The sequence below is a fragment of the Hyalella azteca genome, unplaced genomic scaffold (genome assembly GCF_000764305.2).
Source record: "Hyalella azteca isolate HAZT.00-mixed unplaced genomic scaffold, Hazt_2.0.2 contig7131, whole genome shotgun sequence".
Classification (NCBI taxonomy): Eukaryota; Metazoa; Arthropoda; class Malacostraca; order Amphipoda; family Hyalellidae; genus Hyalella; species Hyalella azteca.
Genome location: NW_025937261.1, coordinates 50,964 through 75,007, shown reverse-complemented (window position 1 = coordinate 75,007; position 24,044 = coordinate 50,964). Strand labels below are relative to the sequence as shown.

The 24,044-nt window shown below is 37.8% G+C and overlaps 1 protein-coding gene across 1 annotated transcript in view; it reads left to right on the top strand.

Annotated features, from left to right (window-relative positions):
• LOC108665762 overlaps positions 1-22,804 on the top strand; it is a 46,158-nt gene extending 23,354 nt beyond the window's left edge. Inside the window, exons 4-23 of the mRNA XM_047881134.1 lie at positions 3,755-3,862; positions 4,564-5,134; positions 5,542-5,899; positions 6,426-6,576; positions 7,306-7,385; positions 8,607-8,712; positions 8,822-8,872; positions 9,377-9,602; positions 10,377-10,551; positions 11,038-11,098; positions 12,199-12,285; positions 13,191-13,260; positions 14,206-14,978; positions 15,312-15,758; positions 16,034-17,068; positions 17,546-18,288; positions 19,169-19,337; positions 20,141-20,395; positions 20,769-20,909; positions 21,223-22,804. Of these exons, the coding sequence (XP_047737090.1) occupies positions 3,755-3,862; positions 4,564-5,134; positions 5,542-5,899; positions 6,426-6,576; positions 7,306-7,385; positions 8,607-8,712; positions 8,822-8,872; positions 9,377-9,602; positions 10,377-10,551; positions 11,038-11,098; positions 12,199-12,285; positions 13,191-13,260; positions 14,206-14,978; positions 15,312-15,758; positions 16,034-17,068; positions 17,546-18,288; positions 19,169-19,337; positions 20,141-20,395; positions 20,769-20,885 (5,583 nt within the window). The 3' untranslated portion in view covers positions 20,886-20,909; positions 21,223-22,804. The remainder of the gene's footprint in view (positions 1-3,754; positions 3,863-4,563; positions 5,135-5,541; positions 5,900-6,425; positions 6,577-7,305; positions 7,386-8,606; positions 8,713-8,821; positions 8,873-9,376; positions 9,603-10,376; positions 10,552-11,037; positions 11,099-12,198; positions 12,286-13,190; positions 13,261-14,205; positions 14,979-15,311; positions 15,759-16,033; positions 17,069-17,545; positions 18,289-19,168; positions 19,338-20,140; positions 20,396-20,768; positions 20,910-21,222) is intronic.
• The last annotated feature ends 1,240 nt before the right edge of the window (positions 22,805-24,044 follow it).

Genomic DNA, 24,044 nt, shown 5'->3' with positions numbered 1-24,044 from the left:
AAGACCGCGAGCCAGAGCTGGCTGCCCGAGCTTTAATTTGGAACCAAAGCCGCATGCGTAATTACGCAACATTGAGCCACATGCAAATATTCGTCACTGCAAATTAAACCTAACGCTCCCGTCGCGGCCAGCAAAGCAGATTGCGGGTGAATGAAAAGGACCAAATTGCCTGGGTGACGTGCGTTCTACAAATACAGCCCCCTTGTGAGCCAGACCCTATATTTGAAGACCCACGACTGTGTGCGCCTTGTTTACTGTGTGTATACTTTATACTGCTTGCGCCGTGTTTACTGTTTGTATACTGTATACTGTGTGTACTCAATATACTGTCTGCGGTTTTGTTGCGAGCAAACATGAGGGAGGGAAGTTCCAGTTTTTTTAGTATTTTTTTATCATTCCTTTGTAGGCTCTTCATTCGAGTTTGGTAATGTGCCTGTATTGATTCACAGTTAACGTGAAAAATTGCGCAAACTTCTATAACATTAATCGAGGGAAGAAACATACTGATGTAGGCAATACCAAACATCATTTAGTTTCAATTAATGTAATGCCATCAAAAGATAAAGAAAAACAGGCATGGCATTAACCTTCTGAAATCACCCATAAAAAAATACTACAGATACGTCGCAATGCAGCCTTTATCCGGAGATAACGATGTATTTGGTCTACATCGTGTGTTGAAGTCTCAATGACAATGAAAAATAACAGAGAAATCGATTTAATATTTCTTCAAAGAAACTGGCGATTCATTCCAATGAAAAAAAAGTTTCATGCGGGTTGTAAGCATACTGATATACTTTGTACTGCAAACAATAATGATTATTCTCCTATTATCGATTGATTTTGAAAACGAGTATGCGTCCAACTTAATGAGATGCGAAACTATACTGTTTTATAGAATTTGAAATAGCCCGACATATCTGTCGATTGGATTACAAATTAAAGATTTTTCGTTCCCGGATTTCCAATCTCTTTTCGCTCTCTTCATGATGTGTTCTTCATGCATTATGTAATATCAATGCTGTAATATTTTGTGTAATATGTGTTTGAAATTTGTTGTATTACATTTATTTATTTATTTATTCATTTCATATTTATTATGAGAATTTGCGAAAGAGAACAGTCGTCTGAAGACTTGAATGAAGTCAGAAATGCTATTACACAGAAACGTCGCAGAAATAAGATTTCTGTGACCGTATCAATATTGAGTAACATGATACGGCGAAGTATAGAACGAAGGCTCTGGTCGATTCTCGCCCCCACAGAGCGTCCCATTTCAGATCTTCCGTTATTTTAGATGGAAGAAAAAGCTACCAGAAAGCGAGCACTAGAGCAATCCAGTGTTAGTATTATGGACGCTTTAATTCCGCATCTCAAACTCAATTTGGGCACAGAAACTGCATTCCTATACTAGGGAATATTTTGGAAATCATATTGAAATTTTGAAACCTGGAAATATTTTTTCACTCAAAGTTGAGTAATTGATTGTCAACATTAATTAGCTCATTCAGGCTCAGGAGCAGAGGTATTTTTTATCTAGGCGTTTGTCGGGGAATAAATATTCTTCCTAATTATTGCATTTCGTGGAGGGGCGAAAAAACAGTCAAATTAGTTGTCATTGTTACCGCAAAAGAAACAAGTAAATTCAATCACTTTTTTTTAAAAATCACTCGCGCAAGTCAAATTTGTAAATCAAAAATAGCATTCTGATTTTAATTTTTCAATGCCTTTCAATTTTTCAATACTTTTCAATTTTTCAATGCTAATAATTCAATGCTTATAACTTAATTTCATAAAAACACGTTCGAAATTTAATTTAGTTCAACCAAGCATTCTAGTGACATGTTTTGGAATGTGGACTTTGTTCGTTCACAATGCTTCGAGTTTCCTGACGTAGAATTATGCCGAAGAAAACAATTTTATTCCATGCAGGCTGCGATATTTACTTTCATTTCATTTTGCGTTTGCTTTGTCGGAAAGCCAAACTAATTACAGACAAATTTTAAACTTTTGATTCAGTCGTTGCTGAATGTTTAAACTTTTATCTCGGTTACGGACTCATCTCGGTTACAGACTCATTTCAATAACAGTAACTTCTGAAATTTTCATCCGTCTGAGTTTTATACGCCTGTAATTGTTCAATTATTAGATAACTAATTTCAGATAATCAATTAATGTAATAACATTTGACAACAATATGGTCACTTGAAACAAGTACTGTCAAATTTTTTATTTTTAAAAATCGTAAACTTGAATTCATAAATGAGTTTTTGCTTTTGATGTGATCATTTCCGAGACAATTAATTGAAAATTTATGCATTAAATACTTAGCAATAAATAAATTAATATCGATTAATAAAATTCAACACAAATTCGTATTTCAGATAACATTAAGGTGACACTCATTTCTTCCCGTAAACAATAACAAATGATTAAAAATATTTACAGATACTTTGCTAACAAAATTTGGGTACCATCTAGCCTTCTGCCCAGTGGTCGCCACAATCGGCTTAGAATTATTCAGGATCTGAAAGGCCACCCGATCGAAATCAGCTTCTGGCCAACATTTATAATTTGCTAGGCTTTGTTTGGTATAAGATTCCTTAGTTGCCCCTTGTTATTTTGTATGTTATGAAGAAGTTTGTACATTAATCATAATTTTTCTGTACATTTCGTCATAACAATAATGTTTGATTTGAGTTTATTCTTTTAATTATTTTTTAGTCTTTCCTTTTATTTGAAATTGAAACTTACATATGATATTATTTGGCATGCTAAAAAATTAAAGAAACAGACTGAATTCAAAATGAGAATCGAGATGCACCGTACTTTCTTATTACGTATAGGAATAAGTAATTTGAAACGTGTGTGTTTTTAAAGAACTCCAATTGCGAATATAATGCTTCATACCTTTTAACTGATGTATCCTGCTATTAATCGGCTTTAACTGAACAATTTAAAATCAATATAGAATTTTTACAGAGTTTTTTATGTTCTCAAAAATTTTTTGCTCACAAACATGAGTAATGCTCTCAGCATTCACGAATTTCGAAACTTTACCATTTTCTCAATTGCTTCCTGTACTCCCAAGCTCCATTCTTTAGAGTGCACCTCGATCAATCCACGCTGTGGGCGCGCGTTGAGGATTTTAATTTCCGAGAGAGAATTCGACGATTCTTCTCTCATGAGCACTTAGTTTATTGCTGCTCTTTGAGGTCATGATTGCGCTCGGATTGCGTGCGGGTTGGTCTCTTGCACCAGGTCAAGCTCCAAGAAAGATTGCACCACTTCATTTTAATTATATTGTTATTTCCAGTTTAATATATATGTTTGTACGTTGAATTAAATGCTACATGCTGTTCACCCAGTTTAACTTTTATGTATGTAATTTGAATTAAATGCTACGTGCGCTTCATCATATTATTGGTTAACTAAGGCACCTGCAGACAAAAAATTTGAAGTGGTTTTCGTGTAAATTTTAAATTATGACATTATGAACGAATACAGTTTTTTCTGAACTTACCACATGTTTGTTATCAGCTTGCTTACAAACCTAACCGGACTTTCTTTCCGATTAAAAACTTTAATTATGTCGTTTGAGGGTTTATATACTGTCATCGCTCATCAGCATTACCTTGTGGCGTCCACTAGACGCCATAGGCGTCCACTAAACTAGGCGTCCACTAGACGCGTCAACTAGACGCGTCCACTAGACGTAATTATACCGCCACTAGACGTAATTATACCTCCATAGGACGGCTTCGTGCTGGTTGGGAGCGTGGCAGGCCAGAGGTACTGGTCCATGATGCTCAACATCCAGGCCGTCATCAGTGCTGGTGTCTACGCGCCTGATGATCAGCAGGTGACAAAATAAACTTCACAACATTTTTCACAACACCGCTATTTATAGTGAGATTGGAGTTCAATAAAGATCTATGCAATGGACGCCTACAGGTCAACATTGTCACGTGTACGTTCTTTACAATAAAGTTCTTGGAGATCTTTAAAAAAATGCAATACGCGCCTCCTGATCAGCAAGTGATATCAATGTCTTCATGGATTTCAATTCATTGAAGGTTAATTCATTTTATCCGCAAATTCAATCACATGAAGACTCAGTAATTCAATAGAAGGTTAATTCATTTTATCCGCAAATTCAATCACATGAAGACTCAGTACGATGATCTCGAAGGTTTTATTTGGATATATACATAGGTCGGCACAAGAACGCTTTCAAGCTCTCATTATTTCCGTTTATTCTCTGGAAAAAGTTGGTAGGGAAAATGAGATACAATTGCGGAAAAAATAAATGGTCAATTGAATCCAGTCTGCTGCAAACGCTTAAGATTTTTAAAAATTGTTGAGAATTCATCGGCACAAGTTACTTTTTGATAAATTCCATTTTATCACATTTTTAAAACACTTCAAAAAAACTTTAGATTTTAAAAGTCTAGCTAAGAAAGCCACAAAGTCATTAATAAAACTGATTATTACGCTCAATGTATTACTAAGAATAAACATAACTTGTCTCTGTTTTTACATTATTTTAAATGTTTTTCGTAGGTTTACTTTGGTACGAGCTCAGGGCAGCTGCTAGTTATGGACGTTCACGGGACGATGGTAGCACAAGTGACGCTACTCGAAGACACAGCCATCACATCACTGGCTTGGTCGTGTCAAAAGTTCAAGATGGAAGAAACAGAGGAAAGCAGGAGCAGCAGTGGCAGTGGAGGTGACAACGCAAGCGACAACTCCAACTCTTCCACAAGTAATGGTGGAGATGGTGCTGGTGGTGCTGGTGGTTCCTCTAGATCTCATAACGGCGCTGGTGGTAGTGGCAACGTTACTGCTTCTGGTGGCTCGTCCATACACCATTCCGTGGACAGTGCTGGGGATAATGGTAACAACGATGGAGATGATACTACCGGAAGAAATGAAAGTTCCACTAGATCTCACAATAACGTCACTAGAAGTAGTGGTAGTGGTGATAGTGAAGGGCGGGAAGCTGCCATTAATTCAACTGCAACCTCGGCTTCCTGCTCTGTCGATGAAGCTTCTTCTCAAACTCTTGGCGCTGAACGGCAAAGCGACGACCAACGAAGAGCTGATAATTTTAAGCCAGATTCATCAGCAGGTAAACAATATGATATGCCTAGTTTATTGCTTAAGAAGCTATAAGTTTACACATGATAAAATTAAATGTTCTCAAATCAATCGCCGTGCATACTTAATTTTTGGATCTACCAGGCGTTACAAGCCAATAACGAACATGACTATTGCTTTCCTTGTTTTTAAATCGACTTTTCAATATTGTTATATAATTCTCTATCTTTTAAATATTTACCTATACCTTAGCTCATTAAAATAATTCTCAATATAGCGTAATGTCTTGTTTAGTTGGGTTACTTTATAACACTGATTAGCAAAGTCTCTACCAGTTAAACAATTTCCATTACCCAAACACATGCAATTAATGTTCAATATAACATATTATCCTCTTCGGTTGTGTACACTCAACGATAGGTTACCTTCCTCCTGCAGGTCCTTCAAACAGAACCACCGAGAATGCCTCGGTTGGCGAGGGTTCAAGCAAAACCACATCTCATGCTTCCACCTGTCAGAGTCCTAGAACCACGAACCACCTGCTGAGACCACCAGCTGAGAACACTAGTAGTAACAGAAGTAGTCTTAGGGCGCCAACCAGCTCTAGTTCCCGAGTACCAGGTACCAGTGAGAACGAGAGAACAGCTAGTAGCAACAAGAGTGGTTCCACTTCAGCATCTGGTGCCAAAGGCGAAGATAGACAGCACCTTTTGGCAGTTGTTTTCTCTACTGGGAGAATATATCTCATCAAAAGTCATGACGATGTGACTCCTATTGTCATCGATACTGGCCTTGCGTGAGTCAAGCATTTATTAACTGTTATTTTTCACACCGATATTTAATATTGAGGTCAAATTTCGTAGCAGTGTCTCGTAACTTCAGAACGACTTTGTTTTATGAATGCGCTTACATGGTTTATATGAATTAAAAATGCATGAATTGTGCAAAGATTTAATAATCTCAAATTTGTCATGAATATAAATAATATAATTGTTCACATTAAATTTCAAGCTCCTCCAAATCGACTGAAGGGATGAACCGATTTTACTCCTCATTATTGTAAGCATGTTAAATTGCAGCTCATCAATTTTTTCGTTCAAATAAAGAATCTTGGAACAAATAATCAATATACTCACTTTGTGCCACTCAAAAAAAATTTTAGTTTCATGTTTTCAAACAAATCCGGTTTCATTGCAAACAATTACCACCAAAACGTGGTGCGCTCCATCTACTGTAAAATAGTACAAAAATTTGTAACATCAAATCTACAGAAAATTAATTAAATTTCGCTTTAAATTTTAAAATATTATTTATTGGTGCAGAGGCGTGCATGCCGAGTGGTCGAATTCGGCCGAGCTGCTTGCCACCGCCGGCCATTGGCAGGGCGACAGGCCGAGTGGCTCGTCAACTTCCATGGGGTCATCTTCGTCTGCAGGTTCATCATCCTCGTCGTCGTCTAGTGCCAACAACTCGGTGCCTTCGTCAGCTAATAAAAACAATAATACCAACAACAAATGTAACAATAACAATAATAGTAGCAGCCCAATTTTTCACAACATGATTCGTTTCTACACGAGAAACGGAACTTNTGTCTTGTGCGATTATAGTAAATGATAAATGAAAACAAATTTGAAACTAGCATATAGCATTGTTATTACATAGTTTTAGTCATGAGTTAATTTTTTTGTGGGCCTCATTTAGCAGTGTTGGTGCAACAATACCGATTTATTTTTCTAATAAATAGATAAATCGCAAAGAATTGCCTTGTTTTGGTTATAAAACCCTTGCTAGGCAATTCGTGTCAATGGGTTTGGCAAGCCGGGCTAGCCTACAATTATCGGTTTTGCATTATTGATGGCAGCGGCACCAATACTCAATAACATTAGCAGCGCCTTACATACATCAGCAATTTATAAGTGAAGTGCGTCGTAGCAGCTACTACATGATATTTTTTCGATTGAAGTTGCATATTTGCTAATGTTATGTCTTTATCTAAGCTCAAAAGCATCACGCGTATTGCATTTGTTTAAATTCGATATCAGTTTAAAAAAAATTGTTCAAATGTAGTTCTGTAAGCATTTTTTTATTACAGTTCATTGAAAATATTTTATTTCTTCTTTTCAAATTCATCTCAACCGTCATCTTTTTTTCTTCCAATCATGTTTGCATGCAAGAAAATGATTCAATTTTCACAACGACAAGCGCTTGTTTGTCGCTGCAGGACCTCAGCTTTACATCAGCAGAGTCTCGCGCAGAGTTGCATCGCTACAGCTTCTATGCAGGTGAAATTCAATACCTACATTATACAATTTCCCCATTGCCGGCACACTGCAATGAGAGGATAAATTGCAAATTTGATCCTCATGTTAGTGTTGAATTACGAAGCGCGCCCTAATAAATTTAACGTGTGCTAAAGAGCATTTCTTTATTAACGATATGTGTTTTGAATTAAAAAATTTACGAAATTTGAAATTTATGTTTTTCAAGTTTCTACGGAGTATTTCTTTATTGAAATTCAAACCTTAGACAAAATCAGATCTCACTTTTTCACGACTCGTCCTTATATTTACTCATTTTTTACAAGAAATGTAAACTATAACAACAGTATTACTTCGGTAAACTTGGGTGGAAAGTCTACGGTTTGCTGAACCCAAATTTAGTTTCAGATTTCAAATGGTGTAGATTTGTTATTTATTTTCAGAATCTATGTTTATTTCTGTTTGACTTGACATAGCCTCTGTTATGGTTCACCTACTTTCACTTGAGCAAATTATATTCAATTCATACATAGTACAATAAAGATACAACTTAATATAGGCAAACTCCCAATTAGAGCTTAACCTATGCACACCTCAATCTACATAAATAGAATTAAAAAAGCTTGTTGATATCCGGTTTTGAAACTCAAAATAAATCTATTTAATCCAGTATTTTTAAGCAAATATAAATTGATTATACTTGATACTAGATTAATATACTTTATACGTGATTATGAGGTGAAATTTTAATTATTTAATCAAAGAATAAAATTATGCATTGATACTAAAATATACTCCGGAAACAGGTAAAATCCCGAGATTATTGGTATTGTGGATACGCATTTTAACAAAGACAGTCTTCAAATAAACAAAAACACCTGTAAACTATCGGAAATGTAACACAAAATGTGATTTACTTTTCAAGATGAAGTAAAAGTTATACTAATTGGAAAATCAGGCACATAACCGCGTTTGTATTTGGAGTCGAAAGCGAATATTGTGCCGAATTTGGCTTGCATATTTTTAAAGATAAAAAGATCATATGCGAATTTTTAAATTGAATACAACAAATAAATGCTATAAAACTTGTTTTATAATGTATTTATTTATGTATTTATAATGTATTTATGCTTAATTCGCCGAATAGAGAAAAACAATAAGAAAATTGTCAATAAGAAATACTCTCTGATCTTCAATGAAACCTGCATTAATGTATTTATGTATACGTATTTCCGTATGCAATAGACTGTCGGTGAAGGAAAGAGTTCGCAGCGAGCCGCAGCTTCCTTTGCTGCCGCTGCCACGACGTCTTCAAGCGCAGCTCAGTCCCCTCTACAGCCACACAATCAGGGTCTGAAATGATGCAAAACATGCATGAAATTTCTATTAAAGTTTCAGCTACTTCCTAGTCCCTAATTCAGACCAAATTTATTATATTTAGCGAATGTTGCTTGTTGAAGCCACGACGTCTCCAAGCGCAGCTCAGTCCCCTCTACAGCCACACAATCAGGGTCTGAAATGATGCGAAACATGCATGAAATTACGATAATGTTTCAGACTACTTTCAAGTCCACTTATTCAGACGAAAATATATCATATTCAGCGAGGATTGTTCGCTGATTTGGAAGATGAAATTTAAAATTGTGTCATTTCGTCGTATGAGTAAAAACACAAAAATAATGACGATATCCGTTGGAAGCTACCGGGGAACTTTCAAATATCAACTCCTACATTATAATGATTCACCATTTTATTATTTAGTGGTACTGTTACTGAACCGAAAAGAGTTTCTTCCTTATGTATATCTTTTCAAAATAAAGTTTACAACATCTAGTACTAGAACTTAGACAAAAAGGATTGAAAAATAGCTTTAAAATTGTATCTGAACAGTTTTGCTATTTTATTTCATTCCAGAGCTCAAAGCTTGTTAATTCATAAATCATAACCTAATTTAATTAGTCGAACTAACTTTGCAAGCCCTTCATTTTCCCGTAATTTCTGTACTTTTTTCCCAGGGTTACGTGCCAGATCCACTCCAGCTTCGTGACTTCGTCTGTCGACCTCCGTCCTCCTGCCATCGTCTGCACTGTACTATGATACGCCACGACGAGGATCTCATTCCCACACCAGGGACGTGTTACACTCTGTACCTGGAGTACCTTGGTGGCTTGGTGCCACTACTCAAGGGCAAGAGAACGTCCAAAATAAGGCCTGAGTTCGTCATATTCGATCCTCAGAGTGGTGAGTCCATCGCAACATTAGGGGGTGCTTTTTGAATAACAAATATTTTCAGTCATTTTATTATGATTGATCAAAGATATAATAAAATGTTTACACTGTAATTCGGATCAATTAACTTGTGTTAAATAAGGCCAGAGTTCGTCATATTTGATCCTCAGAGTGGTGAGTCCATCGCAACAATGTTTTCAGTCATTTTATTCCAATTGATCAAAGATATAATAAAATGCTTACACCTTAATTCGGATCAATTAACTTGTGTTAAATAAGGCCAGAGTTCGTCATATTTGATATTCAGAATGGTGAGTCCATCGCAACATTAGGGGATGTTTTTGAAGAAAAAAAGTTTTCAGTCATTTTATTTCAATTGATCGAAGATATAATAAAAGGTTTACACTGTAATTCCGATCGATTACCTTGTGTTTTTGAGGTGTTTCCTAAACTAATATAATATTCATTGAAAACGATTTGAAAATATTGCGAATTCATGACAGTTTATCTCGAGAAAGTCGCAATTACAATTTATCAAACAGAGAATTTTTGATCTTAGCGTCCAATTTAAGAAACCATAAGTGAAGCAAACTTCAATTCATGTTGGGTCATAAATCTAGACAGCATTTGTGCAAATTTGTGCAAAAGTATGAGCAACCATTTTGCCACAGTGTTGAAACTCTTGAGCTTTAAAAATCACCTATTATTTTTTTTTGCATAATCGAAACCAATAAGTTTTTCGCCTTAATCGAAACCTCACGCTCCAACATCAATGTGACCGCACAGAAGAGCCGAGCCCGCGGCCGTCCACAGGCTCCCACGCTATGTCTGGTGGAGTCGGAGGAGGCTCGGCCGCCGGTGGGGCGGCGCTGGGGCGACCGCTGAGCGACTCCTCCGACACTGAGCACGAGGACATGTGCGCCTCGCCGCGTCTGCAGCGCCGGAGGAAACTTAGGAGAAGGTGGGAGAAGACGTTCCGAATCGAAAAATTTATGATTTTTTAGCTTAAGTTGAGGTTGATGGACTTAATTAATTAATCATCTTTGTTTACGATTATTTCTAACAAGAACTTGGTTTAAACTGTTTTATTCATATTAATTTAATCCCTTGATTCGGTTTAATATTGTACGGAAATGTGAAACTCATTATATTGCCTAATTCGATTGTTTGACGTCATTAAAATGTAAAAATTATTTCAAGTTCATTAAAAAAAAATTACATATTATTTGCGCTGTAATGTGAAAATGTCATTGATCAATATTTATGTGCCATTTTGTAGAAAATCTAAACCTAATTTTTCTTTCCATATTTTCTTTCGGTAATTCTTTTTTTTATTTTTCTCGTATGGAAAGGTGAGGACACAATTCAAAGTTAAATCAAGAATGTTGCTCGGGATTCGTTAAAAGCCATACGTTAACTGTTAATTAAATAAATATATTCTGTACAGAATGCGAGAGCGGCTGGAGAGCGAAGCCGACGACCTGGTATATCTTGACACCCTGCCTGAGGTGAGTGAGTTGGTAGTCTGATGGGAGTCTGCTTTAGGCAAGTCTGCCTGAGTGTGTAGTCTGATGGGAGTCTGCCTTAGCCAAGTCAGCCTGAGTTGGTAGTCTGATGGGAGTCTGCCTTAGCCAAGTCAGCCTGAGTTGGTAGTCTGATGGGAGTCTGCCTTACGCAAGTCTGCCTGAGTTGGCAGTCTGATGGGAGTCTGCCTTAGGCAAGTCTGCCTGAGTTGGTAGTCTGATGGAAGTCTACCTTTGGCAAGTCTGCCTGAGTTGGTAGTCTGATGGGAGTCTACCATAGTCTGTCTGCCTGAGATAAGTCTGACGGAGCTGTGTGTACCTGAACTGAGTTCCGGGAGTCCTCCGCCTCGAACTCTCGCTTGTCACATCACCCATGCGGTTTCTTCTATCCAGATTAACGGTTTTTCTACTAGCCCTAATATGGAGACACATTGATTTTTGTGAGTATTAGTTTTGATTCCAAATTTTCATTTTATTCAAATTCTTCAGCATTAACTTCTTCATTCTTGAGAGAGCTTCCGTAGTCACGTGCACGAGATTTCTTTTTGTTGATGTTCACGCATCTCAGCTACGCGTGAGGTGTCGAACTTAGACAACACTTATTTCTTTCCTGCTTTCTCTATTTTGATGGTACTTTGATTCTTTCATTCATTAGGCAATTGTGAATAAATGTTACTTCTCTGAGTGATAGATCTATATCTTGAGTGCAACTGATCTCTTAACACAATATATCTGAAATAACACGATTCTCTTCAACATGCATTACATGCCTTCGTTGCCCAAAGACAAATGAAAAAAATTTAAATATGGCTGATTCAGAGATTTTCTTGGTCTCTTGGATGACAGACGATGGAAGTTTGATTATTGTGTGCGATATGTTCAAATTATAGATTTAGTTGGATTGGGTACAAATGAAAGGTAAATAAAAGTAATTTTTAAACTGACAACGCAGGTTAATTTTTTAAATAATATCTAAAAAGTCTTAATTAAGCCTTTTATACTTTGAATTTCCACCTGTGGAGGTTAGTTTTTTAATGATATTTTAAGAGTCACGAGCCTTTTTTAAATTGAATTTCATTTTGCAGCACAATAGACTTGTTGAAGTCACATCAAACATCTGGGGCACAAAGTTCAAGCTTCACGGAGTTGCGTCGTCACTCCCTCCCAACCTGGTTTTCTGATTTTTAGATCAATAATTAAATATTTTTGAACTAATTGTCCCACTTCAACGAATCCCATATTCAATTAATTTAAGTAACATCAAATGTCCTAATTCCTGCTTCGATCTCAATTGAAAAATTTCCATTATTTCTACAGAAATCAGATGTGATACCGTTTGAAATCTACAGTCGGTTTACTGATACAACTTGACGTACCTAACACCGAGAATTACAGAATTGTTTTTTGCGATGCTCATATTACATCATTTCATTCTTATTAACCTGCTATAAATCTAATACTAGCGCTTTTGATTTAAATCATCTTAAAGATTTCTGTCGCTATGCATATTTTTTAGCGCATTTTCTCATTTATGGAAAAAAGGCGCTATTGTGCTCGCCGTCTGTCCGTCTGTCTGTCTGTCTGTCTGTCTGTCTGTCTGTCTGTCTGTCTGTCTGTCTGTCCGTCCGTGACTTCGCGTTTTCGTCGACGAGAAAATGCGCTCTCTGTCACTCACTGCATTGAGTACTGTGTTATATATATTTTTTATTTTGTGAGCCGACAGCTCCCGTCCGCGTGATCTACAGAGCACAATTATTACTAGCTGATGCTCGCCAATGACTCTGGGTGCCTAATGTAAAATAAATTTTGTATCAGTATGTAGATTTAGCTGATTTTGTTACGAGGAGTTTTGCTCATTCTAGAATACGATGAATTGGACGCGTGCTATTACTAGTAAGTCTTGAGTCTAATGTGTTTCAATGAGTATAATTTGTTATAACGCGTTTTCGGTCAGCTATTATTTTGTTTTCACTAGATCATCATAGTCTCCTTAAATCCATTTTTTAACACGTTTTTCTTAGCTTAGCTTCGCGTTTGTTTGTTTGTTTGTTTGTTTGTTTGTTTGTTTGTTTGTATGTTTGTTGTTAACATTGACTCCGACCCTTCCTTCAATCCAAATGTCTTCTCGGAAGATGAAGAAGATATTGGTGAGATCTTGCGGACATTTATGCAGCTTTTTATAGGTTGAATTTGGTAAAGTGTAACTGCGTGACATCATATATCGTTTTATATAGACGATATACGATGATGTATAATAAGACAACAAATATAGATATTATACGCTATGGCTTCTGGCTGTGAAAATTTTAACATTGTGAAATAATTATAATTATTATAATATAGTGAAAATTTAGTTAGAAGTTATATTTTATTGCTTTAGCGATGAAAGTTAATGATTTCGGTTGCTGCTACATCTCTCACAAATGTTCACGTTATCTTGTTTGAGGATCTAATTACGCACAGCCTAAGCGGAGAGCCCCTTTATATTAAAGCCTAGTAAATGACTCAAAAGGTACATTAATTTGATTTGTTCTGCGGCAATATGTTTCGCATCAATTTTATTTGTCTCGGAATTTTATTTTAATAATTATTTTGTTTAGCGGTATTTTATAAGCATTCGTATGATTTTTATTTACGTATTATTATGATTTTTTCGTATTGAACTTAAAGTAAAAAGTTCAATAATTACCCAAGTTCTCAAACCTATTCGTATAGATATCCTCTTGTTCTATGATATAAATTGAGGGAGATGACCCTCATCTCTTTTTTCTAGAACCTACGTCCTCGAATATTCTCTAATTAGGTGCAAAGATCACTCGATTGCTTGAATCACAAATTTATCAGGGATTTAGAAGCAGAAAAAACAGCACATAAATTCATCACATCTTCACATAAGAAGACGTTTTAAGAGTCCAGATCTAACGTCAGGTCGAAAATTTTAGAACGATATTAGGATGAATTAATAAACCAAAATTCACATTGCAGACATTGAAACCTAAAATACTTTTCTTTTTAAGCATAACTGATATTTTGTGCCGTTTTCTTGCTGGATTTCTTTACTGTATATGTCTCAAGCAGGATTGCATTTTCAGATCGCGAAAATCCGGAAGGGTCAGCGTCCCTACCTTCCGATGTTCCTCCTATCGCACCTATGACTCCCCGTCGCACGCCTTCTTCTTACTCCAGACACGATATGATTACTCCGTCCCCTTCGCCTTGGGATGCAACCTCCACCGAGGAGGCGTCCGGTAACACAGCAGCTGCTAATAAAGCAGCAGAAGATTATACAGTGAATAACCCGCGTGGAAGTCATCTTGAGGAGCCAGTCCCTCAAGATGACGACGATATTTACGTAGAACTTTCAGCGCCTGAAATCCAGCATGTAAGAGAAGCGCTGTGTCAAGAAGCTAAAAGTAGTGCAAATCTCACTTCGTCTGATGGAAGTCATGTTCGTTCGCAACACCTCGGTCACGTGCCACTGAACACGATGCATTCCGTATCCTCTGTTAGCTGTGATCAGAGTCCTCCCACGAGTCTTCCGCCGACTCCATCCAGATCTCCATCTCGATTTTTCGATTTTGATAGAAAAAAATTCTCCACTAGTAGACCTCTCGATGTCGAGTCTGCCTTAGCAACGACCAGCAAATTTTTTAGATGGGATTCCAAAGAAGGTAGAAAAAAGACGACCACCGAAGCTCTGCTTCGTCAACTCAATACCCTCACGGTGGCCGCTCCCACTTCTCCGCGTCTACATGGCTCATCAGGGCTTCCACATCCCCAGTCCTCGCTCCATGTAGGCCCAAGTTCTAGCTCTGCAGTGCAACCTAATGAAGTTGCCAACAAACTGGGTCCACATCAAGCACTTGTGAGTTAACAATTATCTTAAGATTATTTGAGTGGCTAAAACCGTATTTTTTTAACTTATTTGAATTCTTTACTACTATGTTTACAATTCCTGTGTGACTAATTAAACTTGCACTGATTTTTATTTTACTTGAAGTGAGAAACTCACGATCAATAAATTCTTAACCTCCCTCATGCTCGTTGTTGTGTTTTCGTGTTGCATTTATCTGTGGAGTATTCGGTTGGTGCAAAGAAATTAATTATTTTCTGTTCTTATAATTTAGTCAAGGAGGGTAAAACGTTCCTTCTAAATTTGCATGAAACTCAAGTCTGTGACGCACTTAACGTTGTACAGACATCAGCAGACAGCAGGCTAGAAGTGATCCGTTTTATCGACGAAGAAAGTGGAGAGTCGGACTCCCGATCCTTCTCTCCCTCTCCCGCACGCACGACACCAAAAACCCCTTCCTGCGGCTCGACGTTTTCTTCTGGCGGCGGTACGCTTGCATCGACCATCGCCACTTCGCTGGCTAACACCTTCAACGGCGTCTCGACCTCTCCTCGCCGGCGCGCTCGCAGCAAGAGCGTCGGGCAGCTACAGGCCTTTGAGGTCATCATGGCTGCCTCTTCTAGTCTCTCCGCTTGCGCTCCAAAGTCAAACACTGCAACTGTTGCTGAAGTTTCACAGGGGCCGTTCCATCAAGTGCAATTAGCGCAACATGTCCACAGCTTACAGCAGCTGACAACCGTGGATGCCTTCCTTGCTTTTCGACGAACCATGTCGCTCAAAGACGGAAAGAAGGTTAGCAAAATAGTTGTTTTATATTGGCCCTTTCACGAATCTGATCGTTAAAGTCAAGCATGATCATTGATTAATTATAATCTCTGTACCAGATAGAAAAATATTCGATTTTCTAAATCTAAATTGACAACACTTGAAAGCTTTTAAATTCAAGAAAAAAACACAAATCGACATTCGAGACTTATTTTTGATATTTTTTAATGCTGCCCGGGACCAAGTTGTTTACGAATCAATTGAGTTATGTAACCACTTTAATTACTACTTTATTTTTTCAGGGCCGTGCTTTGAACGGCATTACGTGGCCGAAGTTACAGCATTACGGTAAAAGCCGCAGTCTCGATTCTTCTCTACTTCTGCTCACAAAACGGAACCTTCTGCTCAATACAATAAATACCCTCAATGCAAATCAGCAACAGAAAAATGCTACCATAAACGACGACGATAGCAAGCTTATCATCACCAGCAACAACAACGCTCATCATCACGACAGCAGCGTAACCACCAGCACATCACCCTCCGAGAGCGCTTCCTCTACTTCAGTGGGTTTGGCAACTCGAAGCCCGCAAGCTCAGTGTTTTCGTTCTGAACACAACCCATCAAAACAGTACCCCTGCAACAACATTAAAATTTTACCAAAATCACATCTTAGGCACCAAAGTCCTTCTCGTTCTCCTCTGTGTGACGACCGTAGTAGCGTTCTGAAATTTAAACCTAATAGTCAAAATAGCCAACTTCCATCGTCACCAAATAGTACTTCCTCTCTTTTGAGAAGACTTCCGGCTGGCGTGATTGGTCATCGAAGATTTAGTAGCCAATCAAATTTTGTACCCGATTCACTTCGGAAACCTAATTTCTGTCATCAACGTCAGCACAGTTTAGGAAACGCATGTGTCGCACAGACTGTAAAAATGTCGTCGGAAACGAATGAGCTAGCAAGACCTGCCCATCCATCATGTGCAGCCCTTAATTCATGTTCAAATTATGACTCGTTGGAAAATCTGAACAGTTTGTCAGACCCTCAGTCCTGTGATCATCCTAAATACAACAATAACAAGATATTAGGGAACCGTATCGATTCGTTTAGTAATATTACGAGCACATGTGATGTCATTGGAAGCGATTGCACCACGAAAACTTTTGATGGTAATTCTAACACCAGAGTTGAAATTAATCACCCACACTCTCCCTCCCTGCACCCCCAGCACTCTCATCACCATCACAAAGTTTACCAAAATCATTACCAGCACTATTACCACAATTCTTCGTTGCGTGTGGAGACTCTTGAGCGGCAGCAAGCGAAGGGACTTAAGGTACTTAGATTTTCCCTTTAATATTTGTAAGCTTTTGGAGTCAGGAAGGTAGATTATTTCTCTGTTGAATCAAATTTTACAATTTTGATTGGATACAATTGCTGCTTGAAGGTAAAAAACAGCATTTTATCTAGTGTTATCGAGATTAAATCAAGGAACTAATTTTCACTACTTTTTACATATAATCTGGGAATTTCGAGCACGGAATATTTCTCGATCAGTGAATTTTATGTAATTATCAGATACGTTTTCGGTAATATTTCACCTGTTCTACGAAGTTTACTTCTTCAACCATCAAATCTACAAATTGCATTTTTGGCTTCAAGATCTCATTCGTCTCAAATCAAAATTTTTCGCAAGATTCTTAATAAATAATGTAGATAGCCTGCATTTTAGCTTAGGTTTCTAATGGAATTCATTAAATTATTTCTTTCAAACTTGCTATCTTAATTTGTGTGATGAATTTTTTGTGTTTAGGAGAGCGCGTTAACCGAAAGGTTGGCCATCCTGCAGCGTCAATGCTCATCTCCTTCACGTCAACCTACCGCGTCTCCAACTCGAAGTCCACCAACGCCTTCTCGCCTCCCGCCAACTCCATCACGGGTACCGCCACTTCCTCCTCCACGTACCCAGCCAACTCAAGCACGTGGTCCTCCAACTCCTACGCGAACACCTCCTACTCCTACTCATGGGCCTCACACATCTCCTGCCCACCAGTCTCCAAACCTCACGATGCGTCCTCCGTACCCTCAACCTCCTCCAACACCACGACACACGCCATGCTCTACTCCTGAGAGCCAAAGACGCGCTCTGAAGTACAGTCAGCACCCCCCACAGTCGCCTAGAAGACACGTTTACGCTCAATTGCACACCTCGTCTCATAATAACCGAGCTCAGTATCCGGGATCACCACCATCTTCTTCCTCATCTTTAGTCCGTTATCATAACAATAGTCAAAATTCCCACTGCCAATGTACCTCAACTTACGGCGACTCGTCCAGTAGAAATGACTGTTGCAGTAGTCACATGAGGGAGAACAGTTGCCGCGAAGTCGGGTATTGTGTATGTAATGACAACGATGGTGTGGGAGGTGATCATGGTGCTGGTGAAGACCAAGGAACTTCCGTAGATGTCTCCTTATGTCATGGATCAAAGAGTATTCCCAACACTCCTGCCAGGTCCCGCAAGCAACGCCGACATCAATCCTCTTCTCCGATCAGGTGATGATTATTCAGTAGGAGTCTGAATTGATTAGGTCTAAGCTAACAGGTCAAATGCTACTACGCAAAAACTAAATGTAACGTCTATCGTAAATGCTACATTTAATTAAAGCACGAATAAAACAAATGGTCAAAATCCCTAAATGGCTGCACCGGTTAGATTTAGCACACAACGTATACATGGAAAATTCGTATTGTAATATGACTTGAGTTAGACGATGACATCTGTAAACTATCCCTTTCAGCGGGAACATATCTTGGATGTCCCCTGCCCTTAGATGATGGTACTAGAGATTAGGCCTCAAACAAGTTGTGCGTAGTGTGTATACCAAATTCTCACTTATAATTAATTCAATTAATATTACTAAAGTTCTTTCAAACTGCTTGTACATGGGCAAACGGATTCAAAGAAACTCGAGCATAAAAACTGGTTGAACATAAAGGCACACCTAATTCATCAGGGCAAATAATTATTTTTACGTATTAACATGAGCGCACGACCATAAAAGACGAATTAAATTAGAAGTGCATCTAATATTAGAAGGTAAATAAATGATCATTTCTCTTAACACTGCACTTGCCAGCATAAAAACTGGTTGAACATAAAGGCACACCTAATTCAGCAATTCAAATAAGTATTTTTATGTATTAACATGATTACACGATAATAAAAGACATTAAAGTACATACAAGTGCACCTGATATTAGAAGGTAAATAATCATTTCTCTTAACACTACACTTACCAACATGAAAACTGGATGCAAATAAATGCTCACACTGTTTTGCGGGCCAAATTGCTATCTCTTACAATATTATTTTTCTACGTAACACCAACATCAGTTTTTCCTAATTGACCCTCTGTTATCATCGGTCCTGCAGGAAGCACATCCTGAGCTCGCCCTTGTTATCGCGGCGGCGTCAGCGACGTGGAGCTGTTGAGAGTTCAGACGAAGAGTTGCTGCACTGCTCCAGTGACGCTGAGATCTTGTGCTCCTCTTCAAACTACCGTGACCTCGAGACCTTCCAAAAGACTCAGCTCAGAAATAAGGTAGAGTTTATATCAGGTTATTTTATCAGGTTATCATCTTTTTCATGTACATTATTAAACAGGTTATTTTTCTTTTCATGTATATTTTTCTAATTCATATACCATGGCATTGGATTTTGCATTTGGTATTGAATAACAATTATTATCATTATTTATTAAACCAGCTTATTACTAGCGGAGAATTATGTCCATTTTTCGAGAATCAAAATATTTATTTAATTCAACCGAGCTGTGACATGCAAGTTAATCTTTAACATGCGAAGCAATGTTCCTAAACTGTGATACACGTGGGTGATATTTCCATGAAGCCATTGCTATACAATTTTTATTTCCAGTTCATTTGATGAGTGGTTGACGTAGAAGACATTTCATAACATAAAATGTTTCAAAATTCAGAAAAGTGCCGAAACATCCGACCAAATGTGTAAAATGTTGAAGTTCTAGGAAAAAATTAAGGATTTCCGGTAAAAATCCATCCTAGTCTTTGTGAATCTATTCCAAATTCCGGCGGTGAAACAAGCAACGCTATATAAACAGAGGAAATACTTAAAGCCAATTTAGGTCTTTAACTACATATTTCAAAATGTTTTATTTTCGTGCGACTGAAATTATTTCACACAAAACACAAGGTTCGAAACATGAAGCTCGTGGCAAAAAGTAAAATGAATGAATAATGCGACCAGAAATGTTTAATATCTTCTTTAAACCATTTATTTTAACGTTAATTACATTCAAGTATTTACAAAACAGTGCATTAATAATATTATTTTAGCTGTTTTTTAGCATGAAAATTCTGTCTCCAGTTGCGGCGGTCGCGCGGACGCAGTGACGGTCTAGGGACAGGGAGCTGGGGAGGCGGGGTGTCATTTGGATGTCCAAATGACGTCACAATAAATGCTCCTCCACCTCCCCCACCAATCCCCCGACACAAACAGTTCATGATGCACAACAAAGCTCCATTTTGGAACGACAACTCGCAGGTCTATCAATTGGACTTTGGTGGAAGAGTAACGCAAGAATCAGCAAAGAATTTTCAGATTGAATTCAATAATTCTGCTGTTCTTAACCGCCCGGCCTCCTCGCCGATTCTGACCAGAAACTGACGCACAGAGCTGGGATCGAACCCGCGCCTCTCTGCGCCAATCCTGATACTCTGAACTTTAACCACTAGGCCACCCTGCCTTATTGCTGTATTGCCTTCTGTATTATTGCTGTCTTTTGCGAATTAGCCACAATTTTACCACGTCCGCGCGTGATTTACTTTCGTTCGTGACCAATCCATGACAAATTCTCAATAATGTGGACGGAAACCGAGCGTATTCTTGAATTATGCGAGCATTTTATCAAGAATAACTTATATCTAAAATAAAATAGTGAATTATTTATTGCTTTGTTAAATTTTTAGTCTTTTTTGATGTCCCTCCTTCGAAGGTTATGCAATTCGGGCGCATAGACGGGAATGCCTACACTTTAGACTTCCAGTATCCCTTCAGCGCCGTGCAGGCCTTCGCCGTGGCTCTGGCCAACGTCACGCAGCGACTCAAGTGATACAAACTGCATCCTGAAAACACGGTAAGCAACCAACAGCGCATGAAAATCCGGTGAGTAACCAATGGCGCCCTGAGGACACGGTGAGTAACCAACAGCGCCATGAAAACATGGTGAGTAACCAAGAGCGCCCAGAAATACACGGTGAGAAACCTTCAGCGCCCTGAAAACACGATGTCAATGAGTAATATAATGCCTTTATTACTGAAAACACGGTGTAATATAAATGCTGGGAACGGTCAGCTTAAGCAGTTTTTAGGTGTAGAATAAATAATTAAACTGCGATATGTGTTTGAGTGGATATTTTAAACCGCCTAACATAACTTCTCTTCTCCAGGACACGTATAGCCACAACGTCGTCATCCTAGAGTTTTGGTAACAATCGACGAAGAGCTCCGTTTTCTTTGTTATCACGGCCTCCGTTTTCTGTGTGCGCTTGTAAGGCTAACTACTGTGTAACACTTCTTCCTCTCTGTGTACGTAATTCCGCTGCTATCGATGTTCTTACCTACTATAATAACAGCTTCATCAGAGATTGAGATCCAGCATATATGGTTTTGGCTTCATCTATAATTACGATTCAAAGTAATTATCCTGGCTTGCAGTTTTCTAATATTAGGTTTTCGCAATATCGGCTAAGATAGTAAAACAAATAATGTAATAGTAAAACTACCTGTAAGAAAGAGGCTCAGCTCAGCCTCAGCTGCCCGGTGACGTACGGAATGGTGTGCGAGAGGACACGAAGAAAAAATTATGAATTATTCATTAAACATCAAATCTGTTCAAATTTTGATCATAATGTGGAACTGTTGACGATAAATCCTATACGTTTCCATCATATTAGGTTCTTTACCGTGCTCAAGAAGACGTCGGATTTTACTGTATAAAGGCACGATTCATCATCCATGGGGTTTTACGATATTTTTTAAATACTTCACGGTAATATGTGGCTAGCTGACTTGTATTGGCCAATGCAAAAAAAATGTCTAATGACAAACAATCATATTCGAACTGTTATACAATTGAAATTTTCATTTATTGGACAATTTCCTAATGTGTTTACAATTGTTGACACCAATTCACTAATTCGTTTCATACTAATCAACTGGCCTGCAAAGTCTACTTTCGCCCACTATACAGATAAACCGTTCATTGATCATTTCCAATGTATGCAATCGTCATTTCGATGCGATCGATAGCTGATCGTTCATTATTTTCAGAGCCTGAAGAGAAAGTACGATGTAGTCATAATGAACATATCATCATCATCAATGAACAAGTGAATTAAAAGTGACATGTTGACCTACGAACGATATTGGAACTCCAACTCCTAGTGTACATTTTTTTTGTCTAGCGCTCTTTCGTGTACAGTTATCGGTGAGTTGCGAACTCCGCCCTATTTTTGTGATTTGTGTGTCTTATGGTATTTTGGGGATTGTATATGTATCATTGCCAATAATATTTAAGATTATTTGCCAAGCCCACCTTATCCGTGTTCTAAATTAGAAAGGGCAAGCAAGTTAAACAAACAAGTCTAAGTAATCCTGCACAGTTCGGGATCTTTCCGAAGTGCTCGAAAACTAAATTACATATTTCATCATCCATTAAAATTATGCTGTATAAGTCAATTCCAATCCCAACAATGAATGAAAACTTTCCATTATTTCAACCGAAATTAGGTGAAATACCGTATGAAATCTACAGTCGGTTTACTGATACAACATGACGTAACTAACGCCGAGAATTATAGAATTATTTTTGCGATGCTCATATTACGTCATTTCTTTCTTATAGTAACTTGCTACAAATTCAATACTAGTGCTTTTGATTTAGATCAACTTAAAGATTTCTGTCGCAGCTATATGCATATATTTAGCGCATTTTCTCATTTATGGAAAAAAGGCGCTTTTGTGCTCGCCATGCCCGTCTGTCCGTCCGTCTGCCCGTCTGTCTGTCCGTGACTTCACGTTTTCGTCGACGAGAATATGCGCTCTCTGTCACTCACTGCTGTGAGTACTGACTTATATTTATTTTTATTATGTGAGCTGTCGGCTCCCGTCCGCGTGATCTACAGAGCACAATTATTACTAGCTGATGCTCGCCAATGACTCTGGGTGCCTAATGTAAAATAAATTTTGTATCAGTATGTAGATTTAGCTGATTTTGTTACGAGGAGTTTTTTACGAGGAGTTTTGCTCATTCTAGAATACGATGAATTGGACGCGTGCTATTACTAGTAAGTCTTGAGTCTAATGTGTTTCAATGAGTATAATTTATTATAACGCGTTTTCGGTCTAATTTGTCACTAATTAATTCTAATTAGTGACTAGTGACTAATTGTCACTAGTCACTAATTTTTTTTCACTTCAGCGTTTTAGATTTGCTTCATAGTTGGATAATTAGTAAAAAGCGTCAGGCAATCGCTCAATGGTAGTTTGAAATCAATTTTAACGCTTTGAGTTACATTAACATTGTGTGATCCCTTCAACTATTAAGGGGCCGAGTCAGCATGCAACTTTTGTTATAGACATGCTTGACTTCTAAGATTTCTGCAGTGTATTCACATTATGGCGTTCTTGAGTATATCGGCCAGGAACAAGTTGAAACATTAAGCCATCTTGTTTAGTGCGTGTTGTATCAGCAATGAGCTATGAAATCGCATCTGTTTTAATCTGAAGACAAAACATTTTTTAATCTGAAACAAAACAATCATTATACATTTGACCTAGTCATAATTTTTCGTTTTTTGGACGAGAGATTAACCAACCTACTCGCAATGAGGCATATAAGCTGACCTCTCCATGGTTAATTTTGCGAAGCGTCATGGAAACAACATCACAGCACATCAAGACTATCATCAATTATAAATATTTGTCTAGGTTTGCGAATGGCAGAATTAATTAAGGAAATAACTATTGCTGGATACCAGTTCTGCCAGTTTGGTATTTGGTCATAACAACCATTGATTTATTATTTTCCTAGAAGAAATTTTCTAGTGAATCATACAGCTAGGTACCAAAGAATACAGTTAGTTCGATATTCAATTAAAGTAAGTTTTTAGTGGTCATAGCATTAATTTTATAGCATATTTGCCTGTTCCACGAGGAATAATTATTAATCATTAAGACTGACAATGGGAGTCCTGTTTTTAGTGATACA